The sequence below is a fragment of the Strongylocentrotus purpuratus genome, unplaced genomic scaffold (assembly GCF_000002235.5).
Source record: "Strongylocentrotus purpuratus isolate Spur 01 unplaced genomic scaffold, Spur_5.0 spur5_scaffold_20, whole genome shotgun sequence".
NCBI lineage: Eukaryota > Metazoa > Echinodermata > Echinoidea > Camarodonta > Strongylocentrotidae > Strongylocentrotus > Strongylocentrotus purpuratus.
The window spans coordinates 25,172,777-25,186,614 of record NW_022145606.1 but is presented as its reverse complement, the minus strand read 5'-3'; the positions used below and the strand labels follow the sequence as shown (position 1 = coordinate 25,186,614).

At 38.2% G+C, this 13,838-nt stretch overlaps 1 protein-coding gene across 14 annotated transcripts in view; it reads left to right on the top strand.

The window, feature by feature from the left end:
• Positions 1-13,838, top strand: part of LOC588152 (rho GTPase-activating protein 35) — a 110,399-nt gene that overhangs the window by 81,722 nt on the left and 14,839 nt on the right. For all 14 annotated transcript variants that reach the window (XM_030993082.1, XM_030993089.1, XM_030993085.1 and 11 more), the window contains 5 exons: positions 644-955; positions 5,427-5,646; positions 7,969-8,003; positions 8,541-8,585; positions 10,934-11,069. In XM_030993082.1, the coding sequence (XP_030848942.1) occupies positions 644-955; positions 5,427-5,646; positions 7,969-8,003; positions 8,541-8,585; positions 10,934-11,069 (748 nt within the window). The remainder of the gene's footprint in view (positions 1-643; positions 956-5,426; positions 5,647-7,968; positions 8,004-8,540; positions 8,586-10,933; positions 11,070-13,838) is intronic.

The following is a 13,838-nucleotide window of genomic DNA, read 5'->3' as shown; positions in this document are numbered from 1 at the left end:
GTGCATTTTCCTTCTCGTTAATGTTTTTTATATAAGATATGTAAGCATGCTCTTTTCCCTGATTATAATTTTTTCTCCTTGGGAATGCTGGAAATATAACCGTTCTATGATATGTTTATTTATTTTTTCTCCCCATTAATTGTTTTCCTTTCCTCAAACCAAACCCTTGGCTTGATTCAATGTCTTCATTTTTTATTCATCACTGAAAAAATACAAAATAATTTAATTTCATGGACATTTAATTTCCAAATTAACTCTTTATAATATATGTTTTTGTTTATGAACTACATTCCATCATTTATGATTTGCTTTTCATCATGGCTTATAATATAAAATAACTCATTGGATTTGCTAAATACATCAACTTGAATTATGGATACATAATGCTATGATTGATTGATAAAAATTATCTCATCTACACTCTAAAAACATTTCCACTGTTTTCTAAATATCAAATGTTTGCTTAAAATACTTTCATTGATATACAACAAAATTATACATCACTACATTATGAAAACAACAAATATATCGTTTTTGATTCTTTCACTTCTGCTTTTGTCATTCCTGTGCCTTTGTGTTTATGCACAAACCCAAACCCATCCTTCCACCCCTTGCTATCCCATCCTACCCCTCCCCCCCCCAGAAACTGGACCTTACTAAATTCCCCGTACGCATGGAGGGGCTTATGCGCCCCATTGGTAACGTAAACCGCCCCAACGACCTCCCAGTTTGGCACCACCGCAGCACCCCCACCCACAATAACCACCCCCCGCCCTTTGCTAGCCCCGAGAGCGATGAGGGGGCGGGGTACTCCAGCCCGGCCGACGCCCTCCCCTTTGATCATGTCCGAAGGGTAATCGGGAGCAGCTTTAGGACCGGTGGTAGTAGCGGAGGAGGAGGGGGTCCCCAGTCGGGAATTTACTCACAGCCCCACGATCACCTGCCTCGCGGCACTGTAAGTTGGCTCAGTCTTGCACCCCTTTTCTCTGTCTGTGCATCGTTTTCAAAAGAGAGATGGTGAGCATGTGCTTTAGTACTCTCAGCACTGTGTGTTTGTAGTGAGCTTCTACCTTTGTTATGCCTCCGCCCACCAAAGGTCACCAAAGGTCACGGAGGTATTATTTTTTCGGGTTGCCGTCCATCCATCCATCTGGACGTCCGTCCCACTTTCTTGTTAGCGCGATAGCTCAAGAACCATTTGAGATATGAATTTCAATCTTGGTGATAATGTGTTTCACCATAGGAAGACAATCTGATTGGGTCAAAGGTGAAAGGTCACAGAGGTCAATTTATGAAATTCCTGGTATTGTCCTCGTTATTGCAATATCTCAAGAACCACTAAAGATTTGAGGCTCAAACTTGTTGATAATATGTATGAACAAAGGAAGACTATCTGATCAGATTTTCGGTTAAATGGTCAAAGGTCAGATAGGTCTGACATTTTTTTTTCTTCTGAAATGACATGTTTAGCCTTGCTTTTGCGATATCTCAAGCAAACCCTAAGAGATAGGCTTTTTCTTTTCATCGTGATATGTCACAGATAAATCCATCCATTTCCTATACTGAATTTAGGGCGGAGGCATATAGGAGACGCAGTCACATTTGTCTAGTTAGCTGTGCATCCGTGTGCCCTTTTGTTAGGGTGAGCCACGTCCATCTTATTTATGAAGGCTTACAACACCCACTTAGCACCATACACAGTTTGTCTTTCATTGGGTTCTTTTATCACATAGCTGTAGGTGATGTCATAATCAAATCAACACCTAGTTAGCACCATATATCTGCCTGTCATCAAGGATCTTCATGGAGGTTTACAACACCTACCTAGCACCAGACACCACATATGTCTTCCATCAGGGTTCTTCTATCATATAGGTGTAGGTGGCGTCATAGTCAAACCTCATCTACTTTAATAGCGTCATACATGTATATCTGGGTTCTATTATCACATAGATGTAGATGACACCATATTCAAACCACACCTATTTAGCACCATGTTTGTTATCAGGGTTCTATGTAGGTGTAGATGACACTGTATATCCTTTAATACCAACAGGTTCTTAGCACCATAGGTCTTTAGTCATGGTTCTTTTTTCCCATAGGTGTAGACAACACCTTAATCAAACCACATCCTACATACTTAGCACCATACATGCGTATAATTCAATCAGGCTCTATTATCACATAGGTGTAGATGACACTGTATTTAAATCGACACCTTCTTAGCACCATTCACAGAGGTTATTCTTTCACGTAGGTGTACATGTAGATGGCACCCTAATTAAACCAACACCTTTTTAGCACTATGTCTTTCGCTGGAGTTCTTCTATCACCTAGGTGTAGATGACGCCGTTATCAAACAAACCTTCCTACACATACAATTTAGGTTTATGTATAGATGGCACTATAATACCAACACGTACTTAACACCACATTTCTTTCATGAGGGTTCTTCTCCATGTATCACATAGGTGTAGATAACACCATAAACCCAAGCAACACCTTTGTTTAGTGTCTCATATGCTACATATATAGAGTACCGAAGTGCTAGCGTCATACTCGCTCGTCGACCAGGTCAATGGTTCTTAGCAGCAGAGCCTGTGCATGAGGTTCACCGTGAAATCATTCCAGCAACGGGCTGGAGCAGGGCAAATTCAGTGTTTGGGGCTGGTGTGATCACCACACCATTGTTTAGCACAAAGTTCTTTGGAACCAGCAACCTTGACGACTTGGCCCGTACGACCTCACACTTCGGTACTCTATTTGCTACAGAAGTAGATGTGATAGATGTTCTGTCACATGCCAAATGGTGATGTGGGGGTATCACCTACACACCTGTCTGCAGTGTTTGCTTTCATTTTGTGTCTCATCTCTCATAGTTAGACTGTGCATGTTTTATGAGCAATCTACGTCAGTGTGCTGTATTTCTCTCACTGCTCCACACTACACACATGTTTAACCCATTGCGTATTGGAATCTTGTGGCTCCTGTATTAAAGCCTATAGGAATATGAGAATTCAGTAGTTAATGGGATAATGATCTCCATTCAAACCACAGCCAACAGTCCATTTTTGTAATGTAAGTGAATACAGTGAAAACTGTCTATAAAGGCCACCCAAGAGAGATCAGAAAAGTGGTCTTTATAGGCAGGTGGTCTTTAAGTACAGGTTCCTTTAGTACATGATTTGATGAGAAACTATTTCCAAGAAAAACAAAAAATGTGGTCTTTGTAGGCAGGTGGTCCTTCTATACAGGTGGTCCTTCTATACAGGTGATCGCTAGAGCAGGTTTGACTGTATAATGCATACGTCTTTGTTAAGTGCCTCATTAAAAATTATTTCATTCACCTGTTAAGAAAAATTGTATTTCAATAGTCAGAATGCAATCTGCATTATGTGTTGCTAGGTAGGGCAAGCCAAAGGTGTGTCTTACCAAGCAACAAATACTGTATGCAATGCACATTCAGACTATTGAGAAACAATTATTTGTTAATGTGAATGAAATAATTTGTATTAATGCATTTAATCTGGTTACATTACGAAAAATAGTAGCTTCCTTATACAGTTCTTAAACTTAACTGCTTGCCTTTCATCTTTGAATTCAAAGCAAAATAATTAATCATAATGTTAGACATGAATACTTTTTGTTTAGGGGGTATGAAATTGTATGAAGTAAAAATGTGAAACTATTTGTCTAACATTGCATTTTTTGTGGATACATATATCCATCAGTTTCGAGGCATAGCAAGGGCTATGGTTAGTCACTCTAGAAGATTCCTTACTTATAAAGTAACAAGTTGGCCATCATTGACCTCATGACCTCATGACCTCATGACCTCATGACCTTGTACAGTCGAACCTCAATATAAAGAGCTCTGATATAACGAGGTTTCTGTTATAAACAAGGAGAATTTGCTGGTCCCTGCTCTTTATATCCTTTGTTTTTTTACCCTGATATAACAAGATTCCAGGGGCCTGTTTCATATAACAAATGCTAAATTTCTATGACAAAGTTGCTCTCAGCCAATCAGATGCCATGATTTCAGTAGCTTATAACAGTAGCTTGTAACTTGTTGTTGATATCAAGTTTTATGAAACAGGGTCCTGATATAACAAGGTAATATCCATGGTCCCAAGGACCTCATTATAACGAGGTTCCACTGCATAGAGAAAGAAGATACTGCTTTGTTGCAAGTTGTCACGCTGCATGTAAGAGCAAGCAATGCTAGTGAGAGCTCTTTTATGCAGATTTTATTTGAAAATGTCAAAATCTTCTTTAAAAATGTAGTTTGATAGTCTCACCAGTCAATATAGCGACAAGTTCTCCTTAAAAAAAAATTACCAAGTGATTTGTCATAATCTAATGTTGTTATAAACCTTCTTAAAGATGTCTACCATGTGGAGTGTATTGAATAGTGTGTATGATTAATTCATATCCCGAATCATCTGACTGAAACAAAATACTTTTGTTCTACTATTAGACACTAATACATTCGTAAGCATTTTCATTAACCATGCTTTTTTGTTGTTGAAATATTCATTCATGTTCTGTGCAATTCCAATACGTCACAAGCTATTACTAATATTTTTTGTACTAACCATGACTGTATCTCAGAAAATAAGTGAAATCTATATTTCAGTGAACTGATTTCAATTACCATAATTTATAATGAATCTATACTCATGGCTTGTTTTTGGTTTCTGATTACATTTGAGTTTGTATGTAAAACACGTCTTTGCAAACGTCTTTCAAATGCTGCATTTTAGAATTTGTAATGATTGAAATCATGTCAGTAAGACAAGGAGAAACAAGTTTTAGAATACATTCCAGGTTTGATAAAATAATTGAGCTTTATCATTATAAGGTTCTCTTTCCATTCTCCACTCTTTGCAGTGAACATTAAAAGTATGATGTTTTATGATACTAACACAATATTTTCCTGCTTTATCTAGTAGTTTCATATGATGTTCTAACATTGTTACTGCAGTCTTTTCATCATGTTTGCAGGTTTGGTTTTCTCATTAGTCTCTGCAATCACATTGTTACTGTAATAGACCATTTCGTAGATACGATTTGCGCATGAGCCGATAAAGGTCATTTGTGATAAAATGTTAAAGCCCACCGAGATGAATACATGCTCATGTTATGTAATCATCATTTGTGCATCGACAGTACATTCTATCATACAAGACGGCACACAAAAGCTATTCATGAAGCATGTACATGACTTTGGCATTGATTTATTCTAAGATACACAAAGTGAGACTTCACCATGAGTAAAAGATCTGTGGATATTTGGGGTCATTTGTACCATGTGCTTACTACGAAATGGTCTGTAGATCTAATTGAGCAGAGCAAATGTGATCTTCATTTATAATGTTCTGTAGTTTCACTCAACCTGTCTCCTATTTTAACCGACGCCCTAGAACCAGCGAATCATGTTCGGCAAACCGATGGTCGCGACCACACCTCGCCCCACTGGGCTCTCTGTAGCAAACAACAACACCCCTGATGCCTCGCCTGCAAATGCCAGCCGGCCCAGAGAGGTGCAGAAACAAACCCCCGTCAGGAGGCCCCTGGGAACTGCGAATGCCAGGCACAAGAAGCGGGAGGATTTCCTCAAGGGCTTGAACAAGCTTATAGAAGGTAGGTGTGCCTTTGTAACATCTTCAGAGTTCCTAGCTTGTATCTTGGTAGGACAAAGCCTTGAAGAACTAGGGAAAAAGGGGACGTTTGATGATCTAGAAATAGGTACATGTATGAGTAAGGGGTGGAACAAGCTTATAGAAGGTAGGTGTTTCCCAATAACATCTTAAGAGTTCCTGGCTTGTATCTTTGGAGTTTTAGGAACAGGTGGGTCGTTTCATGATCTAGGAATAGGTATGTGGATCAGTAAGGGATCGAACAATCTTGTAGAAGGAAGCTGTGCATTCTGAATGCCTAGGACGGGCTCTTCAGAGTTCCTGGCTTGTATCGTGGTAGGACAAAGCCTTGAACACAACTTTTTTAGGGACAGGTGGGTTGTTTGATGCTCTAGGAACAGGTTCATGGATGAGTAAGGGATTGAAAAAGCTTATAGAAGGAAGTTGGGCGTCCTGATTGCCTTAGACAAGGTCTTGTACAAAAGTTATGCAGGATGGGTGGGTCTGTAGAGCTCCTGCAGCAAGTGTCAGGGTTGGCAAAGGTTTGGAACTAACTTATTGAAGGTAGATGTGCCTTCCGAACATCTTCAGAGTTCCTTGCTTCAGAGTTCTTGGTAGGACAAAGCCTTGAACGAAAATGTTTATGGACAGATGGGCCATTTGATGGGCCTTGACCACAGGTCTCGATGGGGCAATGGCTTAAACAGGGTTATAGATGTTTCTAGAACTCCTGAAGTGACTGTTCAAATTCTATCTCGATAAGTGATCAAAGAGCTGATCCTATTCCTACCTCTAATTAATTTATGGAGTATTATAGTTGTTAAAGTGGTTTTATATGATAAACTGTAAGCCATACACGTCTGAATGTTGCATGTGTAGTCCATATCGTGTATCTTGTACTACAGGTATTTTCCATTCAAAATGTATGACCGTGAATGCAGAACATGTCTTTATACTGACTTTATATATGTTTACACTATCACAAACGTGTAGCCCCCTTGTATGATCCCAAATCACACGATGAGCAAGCTAGCCAGGGTGAGTCACAACGAGATTAAGATCCGCATGCGAACAGGGTGATGCACTTTAAAGGCATTGTACGCTTTGATATGCTTTGATATGACCCTCCCAATACATGTAGAGGCACGATGGCCCAGTGGTAGAGTAGTGGTCTCGTAACCGGGAGGTCCCGGATTCAAAACGCAAGTCAATGCACTCTTGCCCTTTGGTAAGGCACTTTAAAGGCATTGTATGCTTTGATATGCTTTGATATGACCCCAAAATACATGTAGAGGCACGATGGCTCAGTGGTAGAGTAGTGGTCTCTTAACCGGGAGGTCCTGGGTTCGAAACGCAAGTCAATGTGCTATTGCCCTTTGGTAAGTCATTGTTCTTCATTACCAAGTCCCTGATCCTCATTACCGAGTTCCTGATCCTCATTACCAAGTCCCTGATCCTCATTACCAAGTTCCTGATCCTCATTACCAAGTTCCTGATCCTCATTACCAAGTCCCTGATCCTCATTACCAAGTTCCTGATCCTCATTACCAAGTTCCTGATCCTCATTACCAAGTTCCTGATCCTCATTACCAAGTCCCTGATCCTCATTACCAAGTTCCTGATCCTCATTACCAAGTCCCTGATCCTCATTACCAAGTCCCTCGAAGAGGACTTAAAGCCTTTGGTCTCCTGGTCTCTTACTTACTTTTGTGCAATTAACATTGGCATGTGAACGGGATATTCATGACCGTGAATAGACAGTTAGAGAATGAGGTTTGGAATTGCATGTGATCGGAGGGGACGCACTGCAAGTAGGACAAGAAAGGCATGGGAGTTTAGTTTTAGTTCAACCCGTATTTACAGTAGACTGCATGTTAGCAGGATATTTCTCTTTACTATTAAAGGCATATGTAGACTTTCATTGGGTTTTGTTTTGTTAGAGCCTTTTCAGTGAGAATTGAGTTATGAGTTTGAATTTGATGATATTTAAGTTTATAAAATTAATTTCAAGGCCCTAAAGGTAATTTAAAGAATTCAAAATTGATTTTATTTTCAGATCGAAGCAAGATGGTTGTGAATTAAAAGTGGTCGCTAAAGCAAGTTAGTTTGGTAAAAACACCATATTGCATAGTCGCCCTGAAAATACAAATTCTTTTTCCTTAACTTTTATTCTATGAATGAAAAATCACCCCTTTTTAAGTGACAGGTCAGCAGCTCTCAATGATTGAACGCATGTCTACGGTATTCAAAGAAACAAAGTTCCAATTTTATCAATGTTTGTTTTTTATGAGTATGTATTTATTTGTTTCTTTCTATCTTTATTTAGCATCCATGGACGGCTCTTTCCAGGACAACGAGCCTGTAAGTTTTAGTCCTTTTTAAAAATATTTTGTTTATTGTTTCCTGTGTTGCAAAAGGATTATAAAAAAGGTTGATTTTGCCTCTAGAATTGTTGAATACCTTGCCCTTAGTTGCAAAAAGTCTTTAATATTACCTGGATATTCTTAAGATCCACTGAAAGAGAGCAAATAAAAAATAAAATAAATGCTAAGGTTTGTTGTCTAATGAGGTATCCAATAAGTTGTCAGGCAATCATTGAACCGACCAGTCAGCCAAGTTTTGTAATAATTTAAGTATGTGCAAAATTGAGTTGTCCTGATTTATATTTCATGAGAATGTGACATATCAAAGCTTACATCAAAAAGTATTTAACGAAGGCCCTATTTCAACTAGCCACCTTTCTTTCTTGAGTTACAGAAAACATTAAATTTACAAGGAGTATGAATAATTTACTTGTTAACTGTAGCAAAAGTAAATTCAAATCCATTTGTGCAAAGCTCTACCAATTTGTATTAAGCATTTTTAAATGATTTGATTTTTGTCCTTCTTTTTCTTCAGAATACTCCCATTGACAAGTTGCCAAATAAAAAAAAGGATAACAAAGTAAGTTCATTTTTCACAGCATGTTTGTATGTAAAATAGCAATAGCCTATAGATCCTACCCAACGATATATATAAATCCTATCCTAGACTTGCCAACCGTTCCGATTCTAATGGAACCTTACGTTTTTGAGGTTTTTAGATTCGGGGGAATCGGCTTTCTATAGGATCTATTCGATAAGTGCTGGAAGGATCGCATCGGGCAAGATGCGTGCATCGTGTGTGCTGCGTGCCATGCTGATCTCTATTTAATTTGCAGCGTGTAATAAAGAGCTTGTGTGTGCGTATAGAGTGCCATGCATACTCCCTCAGCCAAAGGCACCGCACAGCGTGCACGTGGCACGCTAGCATTATCATTCACAATGACAGCATGAATCTGGCTGTATATATATATATGGGAGATACGTATTTCGTGTGCAGTTGCTACGTATGGTACATGATTTATGATTAATTACGGAACTTATGAGAAGGAAATCTGTCAAAATACAAGCAAAGATGAGTGTAAAAGTGTCAGGGAGATGAATTCAGAAGTACATGGCCCTTCATGCAGGAGCTTCTACCTCCAAATGATAAGAATCATAAGAATGACTTAAATACTCTCACAGTACTTTGAAACTATTAGTATTACTGAATAATTGGTGATACCGGTAAGTGTTAAGATGTGCAAAACTGTTCATTGCTAGTTACCATTCTATAGGGATGACCCATTAAACAATTCATTATGATACAGTGAAAACTCAGTATAAAGTGATCTGATATCACAAGATTCTTGTCATGTGTATAACAATGTAATTTTGATTGTCCCAAGGACCTCATTATATCCGGTGGCCGCGACGGCGTCAACATCAAAAACTTAACCCGAGGTTAAGTTTTTGAATTTTTGATATAATTTTGAAAGTATAAGTTCTTAGTCAATGAAACTTGGACTATAGGGTAATTAAGTATCCCCAATCATGTGAGTAGAATTCAGGTCACTTAGTTAAGGTCAAAGGTCATGTTAGGTCAACAAACTTAGACTTTTTTGTGGCATCAACATCAAGATTTTGAATATTTAGCAAATTTTCAAAAGTGTTTGTTCATATTCCATGAAACTTGTACCCAAGGGTTATCAAGTATCACAAATCATATGACACAAATTCCAGGTCACAAGGTCAAAGGTCATTTTAGGTCAGTAGACTTGGATTATGTTTTCACAACTTAAAGATACTATGTCCCTTTTGCAGCCAACCTCAAATTCTGTAGAACTTTGCAGGAATTATGAATATGTCATGTATGTCCTATCTGTGAAATTTAAACGTAAGCAGTGTCCTAATATTCAAATTATGCAAGGAAACCTGTTTACTTGCTAGACTTAACTGGCAGACACTAATGTCAGTATTTAGTGACTGACTGGAATTTTCTTCTTCTTTGGTAATACCACACATAAAATGAGCTGTAAAGGATCTGTATACATCAATAACCCACTTCTTGTAATGGCCAAAATTAAACTGATTGAATCTTTGCGCAGCATGAAACATACGACCATGCGGTACAATGGTCTGAAAATCAAGAATAATAGTCGTTATTTTCCCACTTAAAGACATTTTCAAACCACATTTTTTTAAGGGGAGTTCTAAATTAGTATTATCTTTCAAATGCCATTTGAATTTAACCTTTTAATTTTTTTGGCCTGCAAAAGGGACATAGTACCTTTAATATGAGAATATATGAATCAACTTTTGTTATTTTTTTTTGTTGTTATTTTTTCATGATTCTTAGATTCACTTCAAAATGCTGATTATATTCAGAGGATTTCATTTTTTGGGGCCTGCTAATGGGCCACCCTGCCTATAAATAATGTTTTAACCTCAATTTTTCGAATTGCGTAATGCAGACGGGAGCGCCGAGAGCGTTTCCCTTGTTTTAATTTTGTTTTCATTAAATGCTGGGAGTTGTGGAGGTATTGTACAATTCACATTTCACCTGTATTTTTTCTGTATAGGGGGGTGTTTCACAAAGATCCTAAGTTGAACTTATCTCTAAGTTGGACTTAAAATTTATGGGAAGCCATTAGCATCCTTGAAAATATTTTGTAATTTTTTTTTTAGAAGGCATAAAATGTTGATTCAAATCATTCATATTTTCTATTATCATGGGAGATTTCATGTTCTTGATGTGGAATTGATGAAAAGTCTAAAATACTCCAAATTTTTGCTTTTGAATATATTTCATTCTAAGGCTCCAATGGCTGTCCATACTTTTTAAGTCCAACTTAGTGTTAAGTTCTACTTAGGATCTTTGTGAAACACTCCCCAGCCCTTTATCTTTTTAAATACAAATATGAATTGAGTTTAACCACTTTTATTTGATAGAAAAAACCAAAAGGCAAAAAGGGGAAGGATGGACTACCTTGTAAGCCGATAAAACCCGCTCTTGAAACGCTCATATTGAATGAGAATGGCGTCCCGTCTTTCATCGAACAGTGTGTGGATCGGATAGAGGATGAAGGTAAGGTTTGATTAGGATAATGGGGATGGTGATGGAAGTGAGGTTGATCATGACGACGATGGTGATTACGATGATGATGGGGATGAGGATGGTGATGAAAGTGAGGATGATGATGATTGTGAGGATGATATGACGACGATGGTGATTACGATGATGATGATGAGGATGGTGATGAAAGTGAGGAGGATGACGATGAAGATGATTGTGAGGATGATTAAGACGACGATGGTGATTACGATGATGATGATGATGAGGATGGTGATGAAAGTGAGGAGGATGACGATGAAGATGATTGTGAGGATGATTAAGACGACGATGATGATTACGATAATGATGATGAGGATGGTGATGAAAGTGAGGAGGATGACTATGAAGATGATTATGATAGTGATGGTGATGATGATGACGACGATGGTGATTACGATGATGATGATGATGGAGGTGACAATTATGAATGCGAGGATGGTGATGATGATAGTGAAGGTACTGATGCGAGGATGGTGATGATAATGATAGTAGAGGTACTGATGTGATGATGGTGATGATAATGATAGTAGAGGTACTGATGTGATGATGGTGATGATAATGATAGTAGAGGTACTGATGTGATGATGGTGATGATAATGATAGTAGAGGTACTGATGTGTTGATGGTGATGATAATGATAGTAGAGGTACTGATGCGAGGATGGTGATGATGATAGTGAAGGTACTGATGTGATGATGGTGATGATAATGATAGTAGAGGTACTGATGTGATGATGGTGATGATAATGATAGTAGAGGTACTGATGTGATGATGGTGATGATAATGATAGTAGAGGTACTGATGTGTTGATGGTGATGATAATGATAGTAGAGGTACTGATGCGAGGATGGTGATGATGATAGTGAAGGTACTGATGTGATGATGGTGATGATAATGATAGTAGAGGTACTGATGTGATGATGGTGATGATAATGATAGTAGAGGTACTGATGTGATGATGGTGATGATAATGATAGTAGAGGTACTGATGTGTTGATGGTGATAATGATAGTAGAGGTACTGATGTGTTGATGGTGATGATAATGATAGTAGAGGTACTGATGTGATGATGGTGATGATAATGATAGTAGAGGTACTGATGTGTTGATGGTGATAATGATAGTAGAGGTACTGATGTGTTGATGGTGATGATAATGATAGTAGAGGTACTGATGTGATGATGGTGATGATAATGATAGTAGAGGTACTGATGTGATGATGGTGATGATAATGATAGTAGAGGTACTGATGTGATGATGGTGATGATAATGATAGTAGAGGTACTGATGTGTTGATGGTGATGATAATGATAGTAGAGGTACTGATGTGATGATGGTGATGATAATGATAGTAGAGGTACTGATGTGTTGATGGTGATAATGATAGTAGAGGTACTGATGTGTTGATGGTGATGATAATGATAGTAGAGGTACTGATGTGATGATGGTGATGATAATGATAGTAGAGGTACTGATGTGTTGATGGTGATAATGATAGTAGAGGTACTGATGTGTTGATGGTGATGATAATGATAGTAGAGGTACTGATGTGATGATGGTGATGATAATGATAGTAGAGGTACTGATGTGATGATGGTGATGATAATGATAGTAGAGGTACTGATGTGATGATGGTGATGATAATGATAGTAGAGGTACTGATGTGTTGATGGTGATGATAATGATAGTAGAGGTACTGATGTGATGATGGTGATGATAATGATAGTAGAGGTACTGATGCGAGGATGGTGATGATGATAGTGAAGGTACTGATGTGATGATGGTGATGATAATGATAGTAGAGGTACTGATGTGATGATGGTGATGATAATGATAGTAGAGGTACTGATGTGATGATGGTGATGATAATGATAGTAGAGGTACTGATGTGTTGATGGTGATAATGATAGTAGAGGTACTGATGTGATGATGGTGATGATAATGAAAGTAGAGGTACTGATGTGATGATGGTGATGATAATGATAGTGGAGGTACTGATGTGTTGATGGTGATGATAATGATAGTAGAGGTACTGATGTGTTGATGGTGATGATAATGATAGTGAAGGTACTGATGTGTTGATGGTGATGATAATGATAGTAGAGGTACTGATGTGATGATGGTGATGATGATAGTGAAGGTACTGATGTGTTGATGGTGATGATAATGATAGTGGAGGTACTGATGTGTTGATGGTGATGATAATGATAGTAGAGGTACTGATGTGTTGATGGTGATGATAATGATAGTGGAGGTACTGATGTGTTGATGGTGATGATAATGATAGTGGAGGTACTGATGTGATGATGGTGATGATGATAGTGAAGGTACTGATGTGATGATGGTGATGATAATGATAGTAGAGGTACTGATGTGTTGATGGTGATGATAATGATAGTGGAGGTACTGATGTGTTGATGGTGATGATAATGATAGTAGAGGTACTGATGTGTTGATGGTGATAATGATAGTGGAGGTACTGATGTGATGATGGTGATGATAATGATAGTAGAGGTACTGATGTGTTGATGGTGATGATAATGATAGTGGAGGTACTGATGTGTTGATGGTGATGATAATGATAGCATACCTGCCAACCCTCCCGCATTTTCCGGGATATTCCGCATTTCTGGAATTTTAGGACCTTAAAATGCGGGAGATTCCGCATTTTGGAAATTTAAGCCAAATTGGGCTTGTATTACCATTTGCCGCGATTTGTGTGAGAGCTCTCGTATAGTATACT